We start from the raw sequence: 25763 nt of genomic DNA, 5'->3' as shown, positions 1-25763 counted from the left end.
AATCCATCAAGATCCACAAAAATAAATAAGTAATAAGGCTGTCAAAAGTAATAATTTGCCATTGTTATGATACTGAATGCACAAGCTGTTGAGCTCTTACAAGTGTGCCACAATGCCGTAAGCGAACTCATTAACGAAAGTAAAATGACATCAAACTGTTATGAGAGGGTGTTGACCTTTTCACAAACTCCAAACAATACAATGAGAATAAAAAACATCATTAAAAGTGAGCCGTGACACACTGTGCTAAGCGTCTGCGTTTATTATGGGCTGTAAAACAGTTGTTGCGTGACATGATGTATTGCAAAAGACACCCTTTAAGATCAGATTTGCCGTGTTTAGCAGGGAAATTACATTAGCTGAAATAACAGGGAAAAAATTTTTAAATTATAGCGAATGCATTGATGCTGGGGATAAGAGATGTGTCATTATCGGCTCATTCCAGATTTATGACGCTTTATGGTGAATTGTGATTTACTGTCATGCAGTTGGGGCATAATTACAACATCCTCATGATGTGCGTGTGAGGGTTTATAATCCTACTGTATAACCAGCAATTTAAGTAAAATGTTATTGGAGCTATCCTTGGGCACAGGTGTGATGTTATTATGTGAACACTCACTATAAAGTGCACTGCAGCCATCTTCAATCTAGGATTATAGTTTTGCCAATCATGCCCTACCATCCCTTTATCTTTCCCTCCCTCTTTCTCCCTCCGTCCCTCAATTCATTCTCCAGCCTCCATCTCAAACCTACTTCATACCCAGTCCTCCCTCTTTTTCATGTCCCTCTATCTGTCTGCCTGCCACTCCTCCGTCTAATCATTTCTCCTGAGTGGGGCTAATTAAAGGGGATCTGACGGAGTGCGCTGACCACAGGAACATCAATCAATCTCTGTCCAACACAGCGAGCCCCCGCTGACTCCCCCTACCTGCTGCCAACGCGCACAGCTCCGCAAAGGTTAATTGTATTCATTATATAAGGGACAGAGCGAAAGAGGGAGACAGAAAGAGAGTGAGAGTGCCGTCTAAAGTCACCCTGAAGGTTCTGGCTCTGGGGTGAAATCTCGGTAGGCCTCAGCGAGGTTAAACTTGGAGCACCGACACCACCTGTCAGCTATCTCTCTCTTAATGCCTGCCTCTTCTCCACTCAAGCTATGATGTGAGTCACATTTTGGCTTTTATGTCACTCCTTTCTCTTACACACACTCTTCCATCATCTATTCACCTCATCTCACTTCCATCTACGCATAACACATATACGTAATTGTGTTAATTTATTGTCATCATTTAGTTGATGGAACATATGAAAGGAGTCACACATCATTAATACAGACTCCTGATTAGTTGATTAAGCTTTAACAGACTTTGGGCTAAAACTCATTTAGTCCTTTGGGTCCGTCTGCTGCTGCCGCTAATGAGGTTTGATTTCAGATTTCATTTTTTCTTATAGATATTAACAGCCTTCGAACACATCCAACCATTTGTTATTGCAGCGCTGCTTCCATTTGTTAGCAGCCACTCCCAAAGCACAAAGGCAGCTGTCCAGACATTCTCAAGTTATCAAAATAACACAGGAGAAACAGATGTTAATAATCCAACATATTAGCCTGATGATCAGACTGAATTGCTGATTTTGTATCGTTGTACTATTTGAACCCTATATCATGTTCCTGTTGTCGAATTTCCATCTCTGAAAGGTGTTGTTATCCAACGACACAGCCCCCCGCCTCGACATGGTCAGCTGGTTGCAGGAATGATTGCTTAAGCGATGCGTATGGATTTTAGAGATTTTAGATTTCGTGAGGCAGTGCAAATTTGAGTGCATACTGCCCAATGAATGAGCCATATGAAAGCACTGATGGTCGCTAGGATGCTATATAGAATGATGACATCCCCATGCTTAATTCCCTCTGCAAGGCTCAGATCGGTCTGCAACCAGACTGCCTGCCAGGTACGAATTGTCCCCTTTCTGTTTGAGTGGCAAAGCAAACAAGTGGCTGTGGAATGAGTCAGTGATCTTGCATGTTGAAATGTTTCCTGACGCATACAGACTGGTGAAAAACCTGGACTGAGTGGATTAACAAAAGAAATGCAGCCGTTTCTGTAGAGAGTGGGGGGGGGGGGTCTGAATGGTTTAATGAGTATGAGTGGTAATGCTCTCCTCCACCATCATCAAAACACTAAACAAGAGAATGTCTTTTGGAAGAATTGTGCTCCATCTGGTTCAGAGACTCGTAGACATTGAACTTGTTCTGGCAGCTCCTGGTTGGATGTTGGTTTTTCTTTAATTTGTCACCCATCGGTATATGATCATTGATGAGTCAGCATGAAGTGATATTTCATCCCAACTCTGAAGGCATATAAGCCTAGTCCTACTTTAAAAGCAGAGTTTTTGTCAGCATGATCAAAATCACAAGGACTTGAAAAGACATTCTGGTTCTCTGTAGACAGATCTGTTCAAATATTTAGATTTTGTTTTACATTCATTTAGTCAACTAAGTGTGTGGTTAGCTAATTTTACATCGCCTCTTTAAAAGTATCATTTCATTTAGCTTTCCTCTTTAGCCTTCGGCAATTTGTAGAACCCTTTTCCTGAATTCCTTCAGAATCTGTAATGTATATTCAGCTGACTGCAGAACAGTCAAGAGGAGTGCTGTTTGTTTGTGCATCACACACAAATAGCGCTTTTTTTTAGTATGATGACTCCTATTATGTGTCTCCATAACCCTCAAATGCAGCTTTATTTTTTCAAGTATTCAAACTTTGCTGCAAACAGCTTGTTGAGAGCACTCCTGAACTTTCGAATTGCTCTCTTTTACTTCTCTTTTATTCACTTGTGCTCTTCCCAAACATTTATTCATGCAAAAAATAACTCTTTAAACAAAAGGGTAAATCATAAAAAAAAACCTTTCAACAAATTGCATGTGGTTACTATAGAAACCGGTACATCCCATCACTGAGGGTTATATGCAGGCATTCTGCCTGGCAAGTACGGTAAGTACTCTTGAGCACATATCATGCGGGAATGTGACAGCAAAGATGGCAAGCGCGCTCATTGTGGCAACTGTTTCACCTCCCACCAGAAGTATTTATTTTGACAAGAATGTGTTGTGCTAGAGTGACTCGAATTAAACATGTACAACTCGCTGTAGGCTAATTCACAACTTCTACACGTTGTGCTGCCATGTAACATGCCATTAGAGACCGTCTGTGCAACCACTTTAACAGTTGGCCGCTCCGCGTATCTCCCACTGCAATGCCATTTATTAGTTATTGAAAGGCTGTTAAGAAGCTGATGCCTGGCGTTCTGAGCAGTCTGGATGGCAGATCTCTGAAATGAATAACTTGAATGGCTCAAAATAGACAAATGCAATCCTGCACCTCTCACAGATACTGTGATGTGTTGCAGATGTGGAAGAGAGGCGCACACAGTCAAACAAACACTGATCACTCACGAGTATCCACGGGACTCTGCGTCTGAAGCCAGTAGCCCGTAGCTGTTAGTTCACGTGTGATGCAGAAGTGATGCTTTTCTGACAAGGTTTTACACACACACACACACACACACACACACACACACAGAGGAGCATTAGGGTTCAGTGTGCGCTTTTCATAAAGGCAAAAGTGCACACTTGTTTTCAGTGGCCACTTGTTCATTGTAGCGTCCTCCTGGCTGCATCAAGCTTTGAGTCTTGTTCCTGCTGTTGCAGTGGCAGCTCAGTGAATCATACAAATGGCGATGTTGGCGAACACTTTGGGAAAGTCCATCCATGAAGGTATTCATGTTGTTGCGCTCAGTTGCGCACACGAACAGCAACAGAAGCCACTGTGTGAAGAATGAAACGAGGGCTTGAGTGCGAAGTTCAAACCAATCGCTGCATGATGTGGGTGTGATTGTCAGATTGTCACTTTCGGGAATTTTTTTCATTTTATTTTTCCAGTGTTGGAATGATGTGGGAGTGGGGGTTTCAGATGCTGTTTAACAATCCAACAAGCTAGTTGTTTGCAGCATGCTGACGCTCTTATATGTTCTAGTGAAAGGTGTGTATATTTTACCATACTGAAAGTGTAAAAGTTGAAAAATGAGATGTGTCGAAAGCTTCTACGAGTGTATTTTTACTCGTTTAAAACTGTGTCTGCAACACATTTCAAATGAGATGAGTTGAATGATGATGTAGGTGTAAATAAAGTACAGTTTTTGCATAGACAACAACATCTATGGAGATATTCAAGATATGTTTTTAATTACAGGGTTTAGTGGAGGGTTTGCAGAATCACTGAATTCCAGCATGTTGATCATCCTCTCTTGCCATTTACTCTTTTGGCATCAGCTGTATCACCAGATGTGGCTCCAGATATAACTTAAATCAAGTCAATTGTTAGTCTACCCAACACACAGCAGCTATATAAAAGTGTATGCTACGCTGCCTCCACATGGCAGGGAGGCAGTACTGCCACCACAGCTGGACACTGAAGTCAAGGTCATGGGGAGAGTGTCAACTGCTGGAGACACACAGCTTCAACCTTTGTCTTGTTTTGTGCAAATGTGCACATGTGTGTTTACATAGAATAAATTTAAATGCAAGTGTTTGTTGTCTGTGCCTGTCGATGTAAGTGTGTGTCTTGGGGGAGAGCTTCACTGTGGTAGCTGGGTTAACCTCCCGAGCATCATTATCATTGGAATAAACAACAGCTAAGCTCCAATGTCCTCTGTGCCCTTGTTCCTCTATTAGATGGTCTTAAGTGTGTGTGTGTGTGTGTGTGTGTGTGTGTGTGTGTGTGTGTGTGTGTGTGTGTGTGTGTGTGTGTGTGTGTGTGTGTGTGTGTGTGTGTGTGTGTGTGTGTGTGTGTGTGTGTGTGTGTGTGTGTGTGTGTGTGTGTGTGTGTGTGCTCAGACACTGATGTGTGTTTGTGCCTTTTCAGCACGTTCGTGCTTACAAATTTGCGAAAGCCTGTGTTTGTGCACTTACATAAGTACCCTTTTGATTTCAACTTTTGTCTTAATTAGTTTACCAGTTTATTGCAATTTAAGAGAATCCTCACTCTTTTGTGTGTGTGTTTGCTTATTAAAGGTACCTAATCCCTTCGCTGGATCGCTCCCATGCTGGTTTCTACCGCTGCATCGTGAGGAATCGGGTGGGAGCCCTTCTGCAGAGGCGCACAGAAGTGCAGGTGGCCTGTAAGTATCAACACGGGATGCAGCTGAAACACAGATGAATGGTGCCAGTGGTTGTATTAAAGGGTGGATGATAGATGGATACAGAGAGAGAGAGAGTGTGAGTGTGAGTGTGTGTGTGTGTGTGTGTGTGTGTGTGTGTGTGTGTTTGACTGCATGCAGAGTACACAGTATGTCCACACTCTGTTTGGTTGCCTTTGTATCAAGGACTGACTAGGGAGGGACAGATGCTGGCAGGGTGAAAGATCTACCTGCGCATCATTCGGGGTGTTATCGACCCGGACAGCTGTTCCACCCAGCATTCCCATTAGATTGATACTGTTGCCGTGGTTGTTTTTAACTTTCCTTCATTTCAATATGACCGCCGCTTATTTCATTCTCTCTCCTTTGTCAACAACATCTGTCGTTTCTTGGCGAAAATGGGGCTCAGATGCGCCGTGTTTCTGTAAATTTCCAGCGCCACTTTTAGGCTGCTCAGCTCCCTCATCTTGTTAACGAGCTATTACAGACGTGCCGCAGAGGTGTCTGGAGTGTTGTCACGTTGAATACACCCCCAGTCCCCACCCCCCCATAGGCACAACTGTCCTATGCCCATTATCCTGCCTTCCCAGGGTATGCCAGGTTCATTGGCTTCCCCTTGTTCCAGCGACATTTGAGTGGATGTGACACACCTGAGTGAACAATGCAGCCAACCAGGCGTAAGAGAGAAAGAGATGGGAGGGAGAAGGAGCGGGCTAACAGTCCCACCGGTCCACTTCTTAAGTATTGGACAAACATATTGTAGCTGTAGCCAACTGCTTTCTTCTGCATCTCCTTCTCTTCCTTCATTCTGACTCGTCCTTGCTTCCATCACTGTTTCTTTTTATTGTTGCTTTCTTCCCTCTCTCTTGACTTTGTCTGTTGTCTGGCCACCACTGCTTTCTATTTATTTCTTGGCTTCCACCCCGCTGTTATTCTCTTTCTCTTTATTCGCACCTCTTTCCATTTCCATAATTCTCTTCTTCCCCCTCATCAGCTGCTCATGAAGGGGTACAGACCGTGAGGCAAAGTAAAAAGGAGAATTAAGGACACCTGCAGAAGAAATGGATGAGACAGACGGGAGGGAGAGGGAAAGATAGAAGGGAGAGATGGGGAGATCTCTTTTGCAAGCTATTCCATTGAGGCAGCACAATTAGGATTGCCGAGACACACCTCGGAGAAAGGGAAACATGCCGAGGCATTAGGGTTTATGGAAGGGGAGGAGGACGTCACATCGCCGAAACTGCAGATCAAAGTCGGGATTTGCACACTTCCCAGATTTTCATTTAAGCTAAGCACCACAGCTGCACCGCAAAGCCAGATTACCTTTTTTATTCTCTTTGAAAGAGAGCGAGGGAGAGAGAGAAATAAGATTGCCATCGATGCACAACCACTCCAACACCCCCAGTTCAAACCCATACCTTGATCCCTACATTTTTCAAATATATTATTATTTCTGAACGATGTTAGACTTTAATTGAGTGTTTGATGTTATGTTCAAATGATTTCAGCGTAGTTTTCTTTATTGTTTCCCTTGAATTGAAGAGACGGATATACGATCCTTTCTCCCGCTTCTCGTGGGGCTAAAAAAAACTTAGGCTGTCACTTCTTCAAAACCCAAGTCTGCACTTTATCTTTCAGACAGCGTCGCACGAATAAAATACAAAATCTGCTTGTTACTGCTGCCCCATAAAGGTTTTCTGTCAGCATCAGCCAATATGATTGCAGCAGAGAATTGCACAGCTGAGATCGAAGCAACAATTGAAGTTTGGGCTGATCGACGTGAAATCCATCAAAAATTCGCAACCTGCCCATTGATCTCACTTACAAATAGGCAGAGCATGGAGCAGGAATATTAGTGCAGTATTTTTATCAGCTTTTATGATATAATGAGGCATGGGGGGAATAAAACTGCTGTAACAAATGAAATGTATTAGGCGATAATAGAATAGAGGCAGCGCTGGTCATCTACTATGTTGAGTAATGCACACATTTAGAGTGTGATCAAGATTGATTGCCCTCGATGCATCCACACAGGAGGATTCGGAATATGAATATGAGTCTATTTAACGTCCCCTCTCTGTCCCTCAGTGAGTCATTTCGTCTTCGCTCCTTCTAGCCTTTCTTGATGTGCCGGGGAAACCATGGCAACAACACCGCGCTGTCCATCAAAGTGGCTCGATGCAACATTTCAGAACAGAAAGCAGATGGCAAAAGCTCTGGGCAGCAAAAAGTCAGAAGCAAGAAAGAAAGGGAAATTTGTGCCTGTGACTCTGCATAACCTTTTTCTTTCTCACTCTTCTCTCTCGTTTGTTTGTTTGTTTGTTTTTCTGTAGTTATGGGCAGTTTTGAGGAGGGTGAACGCAGCCAGTCAGTGTCTCAGGGAGAGGGTGCCGTTATCCCAGCGCCACGCATTCGCAGCTTCCCCCAGCCACAAGTCACCTGGTTCAGAGATGGGCGCAAGATTCCACCTAGCAGTCGCATGTAAGTACTTTTATTTTTAAAACTTGTTTGGTCCTGCAGAGTCTTTTTTGCGTTTTGCTCTGTATTTCTGGCCTAATAGTTTTTGGTGCTTTGTTTGTTCCAGGGGGCCGTTGAGTGCTTTAGTTTGAGAGCGTCTGTTCCCACCTGTCGTTTGTCATTCATCTTGGTACATTTCGTGCTAAAGGAGAGTTTGAATTTCTCCTGCAGAAGGCTGGAGAAAGGCCCAAGACCAAAGCACTTTTGGAGCTGTGTAGAATGAAATCGCCCTTTCGTTCCTCATTTTTATTTGAAAAGAAACCTAAACCAGCCACTTTTTCTTCAGCTTATCTTTGACTCCATCTCTCTTCATCTTGGTCTCTGTGTGTTTCTGAGGGCGCCTATCAATGTATGCCAGCCGGCAGCGGTGGTGCTCATGCGGCACCATCAGTGCCCATTTGGGCTAATGAGCGCTGGAGCTGCTGACAGTCTCAAATGGGATTGTTGTTTTGCTTCCCCGTTCTGTTCATTTAAAATAGAAGGGTGTAAATGGAGGGGTCGATGGGAAAGATGTCCTCTCTCTCTGTTGTGATGTTTGCCACAAGAAAGCAGTTTTGGCCAATTTTGGTACTGAAGTTACATTTTCTTTCTGTGTTCTCCAAAATTATTTATTTAGCATTGCACTCCTTTTGAAGATTTGGGCGTGTTATGCCAGTAGCGGCTAATGTAGCGTTGAGCTGCTAGCCTCGAGCAGAGATGAGGACTGGCCTACAGAGGTCTGGTGAGCCGCTTCTAACACTCTTAACTCCACAACCCCAGCTTCCAGGCTTGTAGTTTTCCCAACTGTGTGAAGTAACATCATGTGAGACAATTGATCAGATTTCTGGGTGACTGGGTGACTGATCTTTATATAACTTTTTTCATATATGTAGTAGTACTTCCAAGACCTGTAAACAAACTTTGATTTGTAAAATCCAGCTCTGGGGCTCAAAAGTGGGTTTGATGTTACGCAGCATTATGGGCATGGCTCCTTTGAATGACAGCTAGCCGCTAGCTTTCAGCAACCAGGCTTTATTCAGCCTGCCTCAGCTCCACCCAACTCTTTACCCATTTTTGGATTCGCCAGGACTTCGGCAGAGTCTGGCACTGCCAAGATGGCAACCACCAGAATCGCTGTCACTTAGCTCCATATTGGCTCTTCAGAAGCCTATGAGTGACGTCTGTGTTTTGTACGGTTTGAATTGTCTCCAAAAAATGGCACAATTCTTCACAATATTCATATTGACAGCATATTGACTTATAGCTCCAATTAGATCTCTAGTGGAGATGATGAGCTTCTGTTTCTCCTTCGTTGATTGGCTTTATTGGATCCTTTTTCTTTTTTTTTACACACTGCTCTGTGCTCCTGTCTTGTGTAGGAATACTTTGTGGGTGTGTTCCTTCGCATGTGTGTGTGTGTGTGTTAAAAAGGCACTTATCCCCATCTCATCACATCTACATTTCTTCGCAGTGGGAGGTGACCTTGCCCTTGGTTAGAGTGAATCTTTCTTATCAGCTCCTCATCATCAGTAATCATACCCTGACCTAGAATGACAATGAGACAAGCGCCCAGACTGACTGAGAAGCTGAAGGCTGCAGCTGGCCGTGGGTAGGCTGCTCGCTTCGATTTTGTTCTGACTTCTTGTGGAAATCTGGATTACTTTTGAGAAGTTGTTAAGAAAAAGGTCAAACAACGGTGACATGCGGAGCTCATGGTGTGTATTAAGGCTGCCACAAGTTGGCATTTTGAGAGGTTACTGTTATGAAAGTTGGTCGAATGATTCACACACTTTCAACTCTTTATTAGTTTCACATTTCTCTCGTTCAGCCCCTTCTCCTCTCTCACTTATTGTCTCATTTATTTCCTGTCGATGTCTCTCTCTCCTCCCTCCTCTCTCTCTCTCTCTCGCTCCTTTTGTCTCCATTATCGGCCACCCACTGTGTGTACTTTGCTTCTCTTCATCCTCGCTTCCTACCCTCTAGCTCTGAGAATGCTAATTCCTTGCGCACCACCAAGGTCACTGTGTGCAAATGAGAGCCGTTGATAACAGGCGGCCTTTTTTATTGAAAATCACTTAATTGAATTTGATTCGTGCCACTAGCGTTGACTCTGTAGAGGCATCAAATTCCCACTAGTCGGGGAGATTGAGAGAGCGCCAAAGAGAGATATCAGCGCTGAACCACAAATGTTACCTTGATGAAGGCTCTTTCCAAGGACTAGTGCTCTCCAGAGTCGGTTGCAGCTGTGTAGTCTCTCTAAACATTGTCACATTGGCTTCTATACATAATGGTTATAGTCATTGTGAGACTGGTAGTTCTATCTGCAAGATCTATACATGTCAGGTGTTCATGCTCCATAATGAGCCAAGTTACAACGTGGAGTAGAAGTGACGGGAGGAAGAGGATTGGGTAAAAATTGCCATGGACTACAACCATGGTGACCATTTTCTTTCATTTATAATATCCCTACTTTCCTACTTTGTGTTTTTTTACTCGCTCTTTTTGTGTCTCCCCTCATTGTCCCCTGCTCCCGCTATCCCTCCTCAGGTGTCATAACTTTAATTTGCAGACTCTCCAGGGGTTCGTCTTGCTGCTTCTTCTCTCTGTGCTCTGTGTGATCACACCTCAGCAATGGAGGAGAGGTGGAAAAACAGCCATACCCAGAATAACCGTGGTAGCCTAATCACCTCCAACCAATCTAACCCACAGCTAATGAAATGTATGCCTTCTCTCCAGGGTGCTCTACATCTTTAATCTTATATTATTTCCGTTCACATTGTGATCAGTTTGGCCTCTACTGTATGTGTGAGAGTGCTTCTCGCTGGGAGTTGCGTCATACAGCAGGAGGGGGTGGTCTTGTCTTATCTTGCACTTGTCTGTTTTTTCTCTCAGTAGAAAGGTGGCAGAGGCTTGAAAATTACTCCAGGATGGCACTTGTTTGTAGCACTGACTTTTGTGAGATCGGGTCCTGTGCACACTCAGCAAATCCATCTCTTGATCTGACACGTTGTCGAAATGTACAAGAACATGTTATTGGTGCTGCAAACGTAAGGAACGCTGGGATTAGGTTTTGATAGTATTTATTAAAATCTGAATCAAGTATCAAATTCATTTATCAACTGCATATCCTCTAAATAACAAGAAAAACCTCTAAATTTTTATTTGTTCAGTGCAGGGACGTCAGCATCCAGTGTATTTGTAAATTAGCAAATATTACGCTGTTGAACACTATTTTACCAACTTTGAAAGGGATACAAGATTGAACAGGTGATTGGAACCCAGCCATCAGGGTCAGGGATGCAAGTTAACTCGTACGTAGTACAATGTGAACACAATACACCACCCAGGGCCTGGATGTGTAAAGGAAACCCACAGAAACTTACAGAATACAGCGTTTTTTGCTTCCCTGCTGCTGTTTGCTCCTGGCAAGGCAGCGTCTCACTGTGCCACAGTGCCTGCTCTCTCTTTGCAATGTGGCCTCTCCAGCTGTTGTTCTTGGCATAGGCAAAGACGCCTGTCCTGTCTCTCACAGTTCACCCATAAACTTGCAGATTCACTTATGGTCTTTGCTATACTCTTGTTTTTCGCTGTCTAGGTTCAAGACATTGTGTCCTTGTTTTACTTGGTGCTGAAATGTACAGCGGGGCATTAGTCTAGCTGCCCTGCAGTGGGTTGGTTCAACCTGAGCCCTCGTGTCTTTGTTGTGTTGCGATGTAGAGTGGGATGCAAGGAGGAAAAGAACTTATTTATTTCATTATTCTTCCCTTATTGAATGGGGAAAACATTTGGCAGGGTCTTTTCCATTCAGCTGGTGTGATTTGTTGTGTTATTTTGGAGACTTAATGCCGTGTATAATCAGAGGCTCCTTCAGTAAACACATTTGCCAGGAATTGTAGAGCTGCTGGCTGGAAGGTGAGTCTGCTGCTGGATATAGTGGTGGACCCAACCTTCTCACTATTTCTGCTCTGACAACAACTTACTACCACTACCTGCTTTTCTCTTCCAGAAACTTTCCATTGACACTTGGGCATGGATTTATCTGCATTACACTGAAAACAACCTTGTAGAGGTGTCTGTTAAGACAGAACACAGAGGAGTCTGACCTGGAGGAGTCAGTGGGAGGACATCCCTGACACACACACATTGCAATTCTCCTGAGTAATCTGCTGTAGCTACTGATCAATTAATGGCCCCTGCCTGTGATGCTCGGGTCCTGTCAGTCTGCTATGGATTCCCCATTAGTCACGAGGGCCAGTGAATGGCCAAGCCCTTCCTCTGCATTTCACTATGCCCAGCTACCCAGCATTAGTCGCAAGTCCAACAATCTGCAGGGCAAAAGGGACATGATGTGAAGGCAGCGAACAACTCGACATCATGCATGGGTGTGAAGAGTTGGGCTACAACAATTATTCTCTCTCCAGATCAATCTGTTGGTTATTATATCAATTAATTATTCTGTTGTTTTGTCTATAAAATGTCTTGATTTGTCTCCCCAGCAGCAAAAATATTCTATTTACAATGATGTAAAGCAGAGAAAATCAACTAATCCTCACACTGGAGAAGCTGGAACAAGCAAATGTTTGGCAGCAGAAAAATCGAAAAATGCCTCAAAACGATTTATTGTTTAGCAAAATAATCTCCTGCTAATTTTCTGTCGACAAATCGTTTCAACTCTAATGTTGATAGATGGATCATTGGGCTCGGTCGGTGGAAGGATTTAGGGATAGCCTGTTGTGTTTGGTCTTGAAAAACACTCAGCAGATCAAGGCGGATCACACATCGCCTTGAGTTCATTTATGTCACTATCTGACCTTGCGGAGTATTTGGGACATCCTTTTCTTCCTCACAGAGTTTGGTTTTCAGAACATTCAACCAACTGGGAGCAATGGGGGAGCAGAAAGCTAACAGTGAGCCACAAATCTCTAGTTCATGCCCCCGGTGAGAAAACAAGTGGCTGTTTTCATGAGCAGCATTCCCTTACCTCTTTTCGTCTCTCTCACTCCTCCATCTCTCCATCCCCAGGAGCTGTGGCTTTTTCATCACAGGTCTGTTGAGCAGTAGGGCATGCAGCCTGCTGCTAGCTCTCACTCCTCTTTCCCTCTCTAACGTTATGTTGCCTTCGTCTGTCTGCTGGCTGCAGTTTGACTCATACCTTAGCCAGCCATGTGAGCTGCTTGATCCTGTCGACCCTTCTCCGTCTCCTGGGGGAGGCCATCAGCCGACCGGGGCCATTTGTCTGCATGTAATGGAGGTCTGAGGCTGTAGAGCGAGGTTAGGCCTCTCACGGCCCAGCGGAGAGGGACAGCCACGACAGATGCCAAAACAGTCCCAAGCGTGTGTGTGTGTGTTAGAACAGGCACGGCTCTGTCACACTGTGTCAGTGCTGGATTAACATGATAAGATATGCACACAGACTGACAAACTCGATGGTTGAACAAGCAACAAAGATGTGCTCTTAAGCTACTTGTTCAAGATGCAGAGTCCAGGGACGATGCGTTCTTAATTAAAGAGAGCAACCCTGGATCATTGTTTATTTAATTTCCCTGTAATGTAATTTATTAGCAATAATGAAAATTACAGAAGGGAAGCAGCAAGTGGCAAGTAAAACATTTAAACTTCCATCAGTCTGTTTCAATCAAACATAAACCCTCATCATCATTATTGACTGAAGCGCTACAGAATCATTATAATGCTTGCGGTCATTGAAAAGCCTCCCTTGACACTAAACATAAACAAATTAATCCACGAGAAAGTAATTGCATATGAGACTAACACTACTTTTTGCTGCAAGAATAACTGAGGTTGTACATGAAGTACACAGTTAGCCAAGATGTTTCTGAGTAACTGTCCAGCCTGCCAGGCTCTCTTGTAGACCACAGCTCTTTCTGGAGAATAATAATGGAAAAGGAAATTGGGTTGGAATAAAAAGGAAAAGCATTCAGAGACGTAGGAATAAACATAAAAACCAGACAGAGACAGAGGCATGTTCGCACATATCTGATTTGTCCAAATTTCTCAGCTCTGTGGCTTGATAAATCCCCACACGATGCCGGGTACGTGGTAAGCCATCGTTACAAGCAAGCCTCAGACAGCTGCTCACACATCACTGAGAGACTGGGGAGTTGAATAAGGATGACCAAAATGCACTCAGAGAGAGAATGAGATAGATAAATAAAGCAGCATGCTAAAACAAGATATTACTTCAGGAAGCCAGTCCACAAAAAAAAACAAAAAAACAATTTCATTACCTCATTTATCCAAATTCTTATCTCCCTACTCCGGCTCCCTTGATATACATGTGAAGCTATTCAGGATAATTGGCTTACCTTTAATTTCTTCTTGCATCATGTGCTCTTTGATCCCTGAGGCCTGGCGAGCGCAGGGAGAGGTTAGATCTGCTGAACAAGCTATGTAACAAAGTTTTGTTTGACCCCCACCGCAGGACCCCTGATTACAGGCTGAGGAGAGAGAATGCTCAGCAGGGGAGCACATTAAAATTAACTAGCCGGGGGAAAATTTGCCTCCCGCTCACACTAACATTGACGAAATCAGGAATTGCTATTGATGATGGGGAGACACAACACCAGTTCCGAAAATGTTCGGATGCTGCCATTCAGCCATTCCTGAGCATGGATGGAGCGAGGTTTCACCACTTTGTGAACACTATTGTACAAAGGATATTACTACATGGGCTCAGGAACACTCTGTCAACATTGTCAGTAAACACAGTTTGTTTGCAAATGAGTACATTCTGTTTTTATTTACATTTTACAGCAACTTTTTTTGGATTTGGGGTTGTTTTAGTTGAAACCTGACGGGGTTATTGAGTAGAGAGTGGTGTTTGGAGGCAAAAGAAATGGAGAAAAAAGAGAAAGAGCCTGTCAGGTCACATCGTACAATGCTTGACATTATAACAGATACAATAGGCTGTTTCCTAGAGATGATGTACATCTCGGCCGCCTACAACTTAAGAGCTCTGCCCTGTATATTCATCTTCAGGAGTTTCTTAAATGACAGGTTCGCTAAGCCCTGGATTGTGTCCCTGTTTTAGAAAGGTCCTGGGAAGTCACCTGGGATTCATTCAGCGCTTTGGACACTTCCGCTCTGGCCACATCCCTGAAGGGATCCATAATTCATGGCTGTGCGTCCAGGATGTCACCGCTCCAGCGAGCTAGCATTAAATATTTACCGTAGATCATAAGCTGCAGCCATTGAGGCCTGCCAGCCCCTTTAGGAAGACTGTTTTCAGCCTCAGCATGCGCGGGGAATCCCAAATGAGCCCAGCGACTGCAGCTGCTTTGAGATAGTTGACAATCAGTCAGTCTGGAGATGGATCTCATAAGTTGTCGTACTGTAAATGCTAATAGCACAGGTAGCTATGTAGAGCATACACATCATATCTCTGCGCACTGTCAAATGCTTTTTCCTGCATGACTCTACAGTGAGAGCATGTGAAGGTTTTTATATGTGTGTGCACACCTGCATACATTTTATGTGTGTGCTTGTGAGCATTATTTTTTCTTTCCACATTTGATTTTTTTTTCCCTCAGTTACTCATCAGCTCTGTTGCTTCCTTGATAAGGCACAGCAGGCCCTTGGTTTCCCTGCTGATCAGTTGAAGGATGGAGGAACAAGTGGTTGGAGAAGTGCAGTGGTTTGGATTGGAGGAAGGGAGAAAGAGGAGGTCATCAGCTGTGAAACGCAATACAGCTGAAATTTACACGACGGGGGTGTTAGTTTTTACACTCATGCAGCAAGCAGCACAGTACTTCTGTAGAAGAAGCCATTACTTGCAGGGATTCAAAGATTTTTTTTGTTATTGATTACTAAGATAGCTGTTATTCCGGATTTAGCCCTGCTCTGGGAACTTTAAAGAAAGCATCAAAGAGAAAATCAAACAGAAATGTCACAGAGTACAGAGGGTGGGCTGGAGCCACAGCCATTTGAATGATATTGATTTGTTTCTCTGACAGAAGTATTTTTCTGAAAGAGTAAGCTTCCTGATTGGGTTCTGACTGAAATTCTCTTTTGTTCGACAATGTGAGAGATTTGTGCTCTGGTGTGTAACCGTGTCTGAGTCTTCAGCCGTGTCACAAATGTATGAAATTTGCATATATATATATATATATTTTTTTTTTTTTAAATCAATAGGTTATCTTATTCCCAAATGTGGTTTGGTAGTTTTGTGTCTGTCAGGGCAGGCAGCCAAATATCGTTTCTTCACATGACCACACTCGGCATCGGATGGAATGGATGAAGTGAAGGAGAGAGGTGGAGTTGCACGGAACAGTAGATGGAGGGATAAGGCCAGAGGAAAAGATGTAGTATGTGGAGCAAGGCGCCCAGTTGGAACAGGCTATCTACCTCCAGATTGTTGAACAGGCACAGATAATAAGAAAATATTGATTGTAAACATAGTCAGGGGGCTGTAACATCAGGCGGCGGAGAGGAGGGAGGAAGGTTTCTCCCTCACTGTTTGCTACATTGACGAGGGAGGACTTGATAGAGACAACAAGACGCCGTGCCTCCTATAGGACACCTGCCGAGAAATGGATCAGTGTTTATTTATTCAGGCATCATTTCAGCAACCGACAGGAAGACACCATTGTTTTCTGCCAAAAGTGTTTAGCTGCCAAAGCTCAGGCCACAGGAAGCAGAGGGGTACAAATAGCCAATTAAAAGCTCTGAGTTAATACGCAGGGCTATTGTATTTCAGAACAGACCATAAGGAGAAGTATGAACAAGGGAGGCTGTCAATATTTCTGCCTTGCTCAGTCAGCACCAACACATTGTTTACACATCGTAAATCGATATACCTAATGCAGCTTGAGCAGTGTAATTAAAATGTTAAAATGTTTAATGCCCTTTTCAGCCGTGGGATCAAGTGTGGACACACAACCAGACAAACATATTTAGCGGTAATTAGGCAGTGCGACGCTACCTTTGACGGCTGAAGACGTATTAGCAGAAGCTTTTTCTGAGCTTCTTGATTTTGAAATTCTCTGTCTCGATTCCTTCCACTTGTTGTGATTCTCCTCCTTCGTCCTCCTGCAGAATATCTTAAAATACATTTAAAAAATAAATAAAACCTTCTGCTTTTCTTGTTGTCCCCCCCTCAGTGCCATCACTCTGGACAACACACTGGTCATCCTGTCTACAGTAGCACCGGATGCCGGGCGCTACTACGTCCAAGCGGTAAATGACAAGAATGGAGAGAACAAGACCAGCCAGCCCATCACCTTGTCAGTAGAGAGTGAGTAACCAAATACTCTATACATGCATACTGTATTCTTTATGCCCATACAATGCACAGCCGCTACTCAAGCCCTGCTCATGTTTAACATTACAGTATGTTTTAGGAGATAATGTTTAATTTCTAGTATTTAGTAACTATGGCTGTCCATAAATAAATGTAATGGAATAAAAAGTACAATATACCCCTCTGAAATTTAGTGAAGAAGTAGTATGAAGGTATATGAAATAGAAATACTCATGTGAAGTACCTAAAATGTGTGAATCTACTTAATTACATTCCACCACTGCAAATAATGTAATATATAACAGCATAATGTAACTTAGGGAACATAATTCAGAAATTTTACATTTGAATGTAGGATTTTACTTGTAACAAAGTATTTTTTAGGTATTTTTTGCTGCTGCTTTTACTCAAGTAAAGCATTTGATCCACCACCTCCACCACAGTGCAACATCTTAGAAGCTCAGCCTTTGGGATCAGATTTCATTTCATTGTGGTGAAGTGCATCTGCAGCCATGTTTACACTTAGTTGCAGATGTGCACACAAAGGCGGAGAAAGCCACGGGGACTGGGACAGGAACAGACTGTTGTATTGCCAAGTAGTTTTTAATATTCACCAGCCTCCTTAGCTTCCACAACAACAACACAAAAAAACAGAAGCTACACAAATCAAACCAATTCAACTGGCTTCAGCTCAGCAGAGTGAAATATAAGAGGAAACCTAACAGACAGCGTCTTATGACATGGTAGACTGGAGTTCAGTATGGAAGTGAATGCAGAGGGTGAGGGAAAGATATTACAGTTGACAACACAAGGGAGCAGAAATAGCCTGTGGCACATATGGAGAACAGTGGCAGAGTTGATTATACTAGTACGAGTGCGTACTCCCAAACACACACAGACGCGCACCCTCTGGGTCAGGTTCGATAGAGAGCGTAGCGGGAGGTCTCAACTTGGCAGGTCTCACAGAATCATGCTATGCATTTACATGAACATTCACATATGCTCCACATATGCACACACAAACACACACCCACACACACGCATGGACGGACGTACAGGCTGCTCGGAGAGCCAGCACTGAGAGTTGTGTGTGTTTGAGCGAGTGCTTGCATTTTTCATCGTGTGTGCTCGTGTATCCGTCAGTATCTGCTACAGCAGCTGTTCCTGCAGCGACGCCTCTGACAATGCATTTCCCATGAGCTTTCCTGGCTCCGACAGTGCTTGCCTAAGACTGGGCAAGAGCGAAGGTCAAGGGGAACTCGGAGGAGGCTAGTGTTGCTCATGTCACGGTTTTCGTGCTCAGGATGAAGTTTGAAAACCTTGGTTTTAACTTCAGCCAAGGCACAATTTGGCTGCTTTGTCATTAACATTGTTTTAGCTACTAAATGGATATGTGTGAGGGAGTATGTGAGTATGCTCTAGTGCTAATATAATCAGCTCTACCGCTGTTCTCCATATTTGCCCACGTTTTGGGACATAAGCTTATTGGAGTGCAATGAGAAGAATGATGTCAATATTCTGTTGGTGCAGAATTGTACAGAATTGCGTTAAGTATGTGTTTAGCCTTGCTTAGCGTAAAGACTGGAGGCAGTGGGAAACATTTAGCCTGACTGTGTTAACATGAAAGAATCAATCCTTATATACATTATGTGAATAAACCATCTTTAGAGTTGTTGTTTGGCATACTTTTTATCATTTGAATAAGAGCCAGGCTAGCTGTTCCCACCTCAGTTTATCTTTATGCTAAGCTAGGCTAACCATGTCCTGACCCCAACTCTGTATTTTGCACACAGACATAAGACTGATGTTAATTCTTTGATCTTACAGCAAATAAGTGTATTTCCCAAAGTATCGAGCTATTCCTTCAAAGTAAACTGATTTGAAGGACTTGGGTTTGTCCAGTTGAAAAATGAAGCAGTGTTTTCTGGTGACTAGCAGTCAGACCACGACATTGTTTAAGGTGTGTGTGTGTGTGTTTGTGGGTGCACACACAGCCCGTATACAGCATTTAATGACCCAAGATTGGTTAGATTGAGTCATGACAGCCCCTGTAGCTACATCTGACATGTGCAGCCACAAGCACACTCCCAGGGCTTGATGGGATTGACGGATCAGTGTGAGTTTATCACAGACATGACACATCTCAAGCAGCACACACATACACTGTGCTCTCACTGCCATGGGCTGTCTTTCTCCGATGCTCAAACACACACATGCTCAGACCTAAACTAGTTTGCACATGTAGAGTTTTATGCACATATGAACATGTGTGTGTATGCACGCACACACTGCAGCCTATTTGCCCCTTTAGCTTAGTGTGTGTCAAGCTGTATTTTTCTATCCCTTATTCTGGTTCTCCAGCAGACATCTTATTATGCACAGTCAGTGCACTGTCTCGTCCTATTCGGCCCATCTCTCTGTCAGAACTCGGATAGAGTGTATGCACTGGTCAGTTTCAATATGTCACGTCGATGAGCACCCACAGACTGCACTGGGTGGAAATGAAATGTATAGGACATCACCATCCAGAGATCTGCGCTGTATCTACTTCTATTTATCTATCGAGGTCATTGCTCTCTGCTTAACTTCTCCATGTTTGTGTATTTTTGTTGGTGTGTGTGTGTGTGTGTGTGTGTGTGTGTGTGTGTGTGTGTGTGCGTGTGTGCGTGCGTGCGCGCTGACCTGTTTGTCTGTCTAGATGTTGGAGGTCCAGCGGACCCCATTGCCCCCACCATCATCATCCCTCCCAGGAACACTAGTGTGGTTACAGGCACCTCAGAGGTCACGATGGAGTGTGTGGCCAACGCCAGGTAAACATCCAGGAACAGCAGGGTCACAGATCAGCTTGCAAAAGGGTCAACGAGGATAATCCAGAAGAGGAGCTGTCATAGGGACTGTGTTTTTCAGTAAAAACTGTTTTCAGCGGTTTCTGCAGATTCCAGTGAGCGCCGTTGTTCAGCACTAGAGTAGAAACAGATGCACAAAACCGAGACAAATAAAAACAAAACTGTCTGCAGGGCTGGATATGATTAGTAGTTTTTTTGTAAACTGGGTAAAAATACTCTTTATCCCACTTGTGTATCCACTTGGGGTGTATGTGCCAAATTTGTTTAAGTTGTACATGTTTGGTGCCCTTTGTCCCAGAATGAAAATTCACTGCACTTCATAAAACTTATCTTAACAAGTCATTTTTGATGAATTTCTACGCTTTTTTTGGTACAATAACTGAAATATTCCTTGCGTGTTGAGTGATTGTTGTAGTCGATCCAGAATAGTTTCTCTTGCGTCGCTACTTTTCGTAGTGTTCTTTTAAGTCGAAATAAGCAGTAACAAAGCAGACTCCACTAATGACGTCCCTTGACTCATGAAATAGTTCAAATTGAGAACAGTTGGACTCATCTCAGCCTATAAACAGATATACTTTCAGATTTCAATAACAGATATTCCAGCAGATTTTACAATCAAGCACAAAGAACAAATGCTTACGGGAGCACTGACATTAAAGCGCATCTAAAGTCTGCTTTTCAAACTTTAGGCCTCTTATCAAGCTGAGTATCTCGTGGCGGAAGAACGGCGTGCTGGTGACCAGCGGTTTGAGCGACTTCAACCGCAGGCTGACCATCCTCAGTCCCGTGGTGAGCGATGCTGGTTACTACGAGTGTGAGGCCATTCTCCGCAGCAGCAGCGTGCCCTCAGTCAGTGCTGGGGCTTATCTGCATGTGCTAGGTAAGAATTATACGATGAACCATGCTCTTGTCTGTTGAAGTAAGCCCGCTGACATCTCGCCTTAAAACGCACATTTGTGGGTACAATATCTCCCCATTGCACAAAAATTAAGCCTCTGTTCTCAGATATTCATGTGAATGTCAATCAGGTCCATGCAGGTTTAATCAGACACTGCATTGCAAGTTCTTTTTAAGTGTTTTGTTTTTTTTTTCAGTGGCCCCTGAGGACAAAAACACACATAAAAGTGAAAGCACAAACATTAAGCTCCAAATCCACATCCAAATGAGCTTTGATGGGAAAGCGTCAATATCTTTGCTGCTGCTAAGTCAAAATGGGTTCATCATTCCTTTCCCCAGTGTTTTGTTTGTGTTTTGATATTCGCAGCCATTATCTCAATGTTTGTGCATTTCCCCTTGCATAGTATGTTTTATTTATTTATTTATTTAAAAACTCGCAGCACGTTCCCTTAATGTGTTTTTTTTTCTTTTTCTGCCACTTGTCCTTAAGGTTCACTGTCATTTTATTTTTACCTTTATTATTATGCACAAAGTTAAGTGGCAATGATGTGATTAGTCATAATGTATAATTGCTGTATGTGCTTTCATTATCAGCATAACAACCAAAATGAAACAACAGTGTTTCTGGATTTAGCTGTGGTACATACATCAGGCAAACGTGTGGGAGGAAATATGTATCATTTACCTTTGCAAGTTCAAACAAAAGAGCTGGTATGAAATTGATACAGTTAATACTAGTTGCATTATATGAATCTGGCTAAAGTATAATTGTGAAGTCATGGGGCAGTGAGGGGAAAGTGCTATTGATTCAAAAGGGAGAAAGCTTATGGTTGGCCTCAAGAAACTATTTGATATAACACTGCTTGAGTCATTTTCATCCCATCGCGCTGAAACACTTTGATGTTTTCAAGGTTGTGATGTGATTCAAAGGACAAGGTGTAGTCAACTTTTCCCTTGATACAGCTAACTGAGCCTCTCCTCTCCCCGTGAGTTTGAAGGATACGTTTTAAACCATTACAGAATTCCAATTACTGCTTTCTTCAGTCAAACTACTGTATAATCGCATTATTTTCAGCCACGCTGTGAGTAGTTTGCCCCCATGAGGAATACATTTCAAAGCAAAAAATATTTACGCTACAATACTTTATCCGAGTGTCATCAATTACAGGCACTGTCAGTTTATTTTTGCGATGATTACAGCAGTTTCGCAGTCTTGCTTCTTATTTTAGCAGTTTTTCATCCTGTCTCTCCTTTTCACTGTGTCCCCCAGAACCACCGCAGTTTATTAAGGAACCAGAGAAACACATCACGGCCGAGATGGAGAAGGTGGTGGACATTCCCTGTCAGGCTCGAGGTGAGCAGTGTGCACGCTTGTGACGGTTCCTGTCAAAATGTGCAATGTTTGACAAGAATTAATTCGTTTAACAAATTGGAATTCATGTGGTTTTAAACTGAAAAATTCAATGAGAAGAGGAAGCGTGACCCACTGTCTGTAAACCCCACCCTCACTCACGCTCTGCAGGAGTGCCCCAGCCAGACATCGTGTGGTACAAGGATGCTTTGCCCATCGACCCAGTGAAGACGCCCAGGTACAGGGTGCTGGTGGGAGGCAGTCTGCAGGTCAACGGCCTCCTGCCCGATGACACCGGGATGTTCCAGTGCTTTGCCAGGAACTTGGCAGGAGAAGTTCAGACGAACACATACCTGGCTGTTACAAGTGAGTGTTCCAGCTGCTCTCCACACAACGATTTTCAGTAATTACCGCTGTGAGAGCACAATTTGTTTTGTTAAAAGTCAGAATGAACTCAAATTAAATCCTTACACAGCTCTCCTGTCAGATTCACAAAAGAATGGCTTTTCAAAGATGGAAACCAAATCCCACCTAAAAGAAGGGAGACTTCATAGTCCCCAGAGGACGTTTTTACATGACGATATCAGAAATATATCAAACATACTTGCGCTCTCTCAGAAAGAAATGTGTTTTGAATATCTGGACTTTCTTATGTGAAGTATGCCTACACTGATTAAGTTTGCATTACTACAAAAATAGACTCAGTCTCAATGCCATATTTAATGCCTGACTCTAATCACTTAAGTTACTGTGATTGTGTAGATTTTTTTTTTTTTTTTCTGAACATGTGCCACTGCTGGAATATGAAAATCGCTGGTAATTTTGCTGTCGCTGTGCATCTGTTTGCCAAGTTTCTGACATCTAATTTTCTTCACTCTGTCTCAGTTCCTGCTGCCTTCACTCCACGCTACACCGCATTATCGAAATTCATGATATTCTCTCTCGCTAACTCACCGCTTCCATCGCTATCTCCCTCCCTCCCTCTCTCTCGCTCCCTGACACCATCTCCTCTTCCAGATCTCATCTTACCGTCTCCCTTTTCCTCACACATTCGTGGCCCCTCTTCCCCGTCTGTCCCACTCCCTGTGCCCTGAGATCAGCACTGCTCCTATGACAAACTCCCTGCTCCTCCTTCCCTCTGGGGAGTGGTACAGTTTTCTGTCATCCTATAAAAGCTTTGATTTATTGCGTATCACAAATAGGGATTTTAGTTATCTACATATTGCCTCTTTCAGTCTGTGCTACTCCCTCAGTCATTCTCCCTCCTCCTCTTCCTATATTCGCTATCTCTCTCTGCGGGTGCAAAAAATAGACCGGCAGCAGACAGTTGTGGCACCGAGGTGAAGGCTGTGTCAATCCCTGAAGAATTAGTGGGACAAAGCATTGACTAAACTCTGAGACGCAGCAGGCTGCTGCTTATAAAAAATGCGTTTGAAGAGGGGCTTTGCCACAGACAGTTATTCTCTCACCTCCATAACCCTCTTACCTTCTCTATTTACTGTAGTGAGCTCTCTCTTTATTCTGCGTGCATGTGTTTTTCTCCCCTCAGGCATTGCCCCGAATATCACAGCCGGACCCTCTGACAGCACTGTGATCGACGGCATGTCAGTCATCCTGCACTGCGAGACCTCTGGAGCTCCAAGACCGGCTATCACCTGGCAGAAAGGTCTCTGTTACATGCACACCTAGAGATTACGACACCTGTTATCTATTACACAAACAGGGGACCATAGTTTGCCGTGGCTTAACAAATAAAGCCTGATTGGATTCCCTTACCAGGATTTACTCTGCGCCAGGCTTTTCATGTTTTCAATAGCAGATCAGGGAAACACTGTCCTTGTTTTTCCTCACAATCCCCTCCCATTCTGTTCCTGAATGCCTCATTCTGTCTTCAGTTTTCTCTATTTATGTACCCCCCTTCTCACCTGTGTTTTCCTCTTCTGCCCGCTCATACACTTAGGTGAGCGCGTGTTGGCCAGCGGTTCAGTCCAGCTGCCCAGGTTCACGCTGCTCGAGTCAGGCAGCCTGCTCATCTCCCCCTCACACATCTCAGATGCCGGGACTTACACTTGCATGGCGAGCAACTCCAGGGGCATTGATGAGGCGTCTGCTGACCTTGTGGTCTGGGGTGAGAGTGGACGAGGCCTTTCACATCTTTTTAAAAGTGCATGTGTTTGATGTGTTGTTAATGTCCAAGCAATCCAACAGAGGTCATGCCATATTATTATAAAGCCATGCTCAATTCCCTCTGCTACAAAAGCACTCTTCTGTGCAAGTTTGGAGTCATCATCAAAGTGTTTTCTGCAAGAAGTCATCAAGGAACGAAATACAGACGGCAGCATGTCATTTCAACTGAAATGAGTTTTTTGAAATTTGTTTGTCATGCTTTATTTTTCTTCGTGTTGCATTTCTCAGAAAGGACAATTTGTTTGCTGTTTTCTCTTCCGTTAGTTTCCTCATTTCTCTCCGGCTCTCTCTTTCTGTCTTCTTTTCGTATCCACAGCTCGCACCCGGATTACAACCCCTCCACAGGACCAGAGTGTTATCAAAGGAACTAAAGCGATTATGGCCTGTGGGGTCACACATGACCCCAGTGTAACTGTCAGGTAAGGATACATTCACTGGAACAGAAGCAAGTTTAGTACATGAAGTTTATTTTGATAGCTCTTTGTTAGAATGGATGTCATAAAGTGCTGCACAATTAAAGACAAAAGCAATGGAGATAAAGGACCAATACGATGAGACAGAGGGAAGTCTAAACAGGTGCGTGGGTCTTGACTTGCTTTTTGTAGGTTAAGGCAGGTGTTATCCTATAGCTCTCCTATTGTAAACAAATGAAAAGAGCAAAATCAACAATCAGCCACTCAAAAATGTATGGTTTCATTTAAAACAAAAGGCTGAGTAATTTCAGAAAACAGCAGGACAGTGTAGTTTTTTATTTTTAGCAAACGTTACTCAAGCAAATCGTGCATTTGTCAGGGATGATTCAGTTCAATTCAGCTGTGTATTAATACGCAGCTGAATTGACTCACCACCCTCTGTGTCTCATTGATGTGTTTTTAATTGTTTTGGGACAACAATGGAGCTCTATGGCACAGAGGAATAACCTCAGGCTTTGGCTAGACGGGCACTACTTATTAGTGGGCTACATTCATCGTCGGTTTTGATCTTTGTATGGGAATATTTGGAAAAGAAAAATATGAAACACTGCCAGCCTTATCCTTTAAAGATGTCCGCAGTGTCCGCAGATCAAAAAAGAATGCATTTCAAAGTTAAAGAGCCTCAGCCTCAAAGCCATAGCATCCTTTGGTTTCAAGCCGGGAGCGAGCTTCAACCAACAAGCCCTGATGAGAAGACTTTTACTAATGTACGTGGGCACCTGACCATGCACACAAATCTTCAGTTAGATTCTGATGCTAACCTCCATTTGCACCTATGGAGACGTGTCTGTGTATTTGTTATGCCCTACACCTTTAAGTGAATACCTGAACAAGCACAGTTGTTGAACCTTTTCGGCCAATAGCTCTGTTAATGAAGACGCTTCAACATTAGTCATCACTTGCTGTATTGTTCTCTGTACCCATGATTGTTAATTAGTCACTTACCACCCTGAGCACAAAGTATTTATTTACTTCTCTGTATCTTATTCTATGCTGCTGTTGTGCTCCACTTCCCCCGCAGGAGAGTTAAGGCTTCCACCGAATGCACACAAACG

General features: G+C 43.5%; 1 protein-coding gene across 1 annotated transcript in view; it reads left to right on the top strand.

Annotated features, from left to right (window-relative positions):
• sdk2b (sidekick cell adhesion molecule 2b) overlaps positions 1 to 25763 on the top strand; it is a 249802-nt gene that overhangs the window by 180605 nt on the left and 43434 nt on the right. Inside the window, exons 3-12 of the mRNA XM_070990041.1 lie at positions 5075 to 5181; positions 7533 to 7680; positions 16815 to 16948; positions 19653 to 19764; positions 20490 to 20680; positions 21968 to 22051; positions 22220 to 22414; positions 23598 to 23714; positions 24009 to 24176; positions 24552 to 24654. Coding sequence (XP_070846142.1) covers positions 5075 to 5181; positions 7533 to 7680; positions 16815 to 16948; positions 19653 to 19764; positions 20490 to 20680; positions 21968 to 22051; positions 22220 to 22414; positions 23598 to 23714; positions 24009 to 24176; positions 24552 to 24654 — 1359 coding nt within the window. The remainder of the gene's footprint in view (positions 1 to 5074; positions 5182 to 7532; positions 7681 to 16814; positions 16949 to 19652; positions 19765 to 20489; positions 20681 to 21967; positions 22052 to 22219; positions 22415 to 23597; positions 23715 to 24008; positions 24177 to 24551; positions 24655 to 25763) is intronic.

This window comes from Chaetodon trifascialis, chromosome 21 (genome assembly GCF_039877785.1).
Source record: "Chaetodon trifascialis isolate fChaTrf1 chromosome 21, fChaTrf1.hap1, whole genome shotgun sequence".
Taxonomy (NCBI): Eukaryota; Metazoa; Chordata; class Actinopteri; order Chaetodontiformes; family Chaetodontidae; genus Chaetodon; species Chaetodon trifascialis.
The sequence above is the reverse complement of the archived record's forward strand: the minus strand, read 5'-3'. Positions and strand labels throughout refer to the sequence as shown.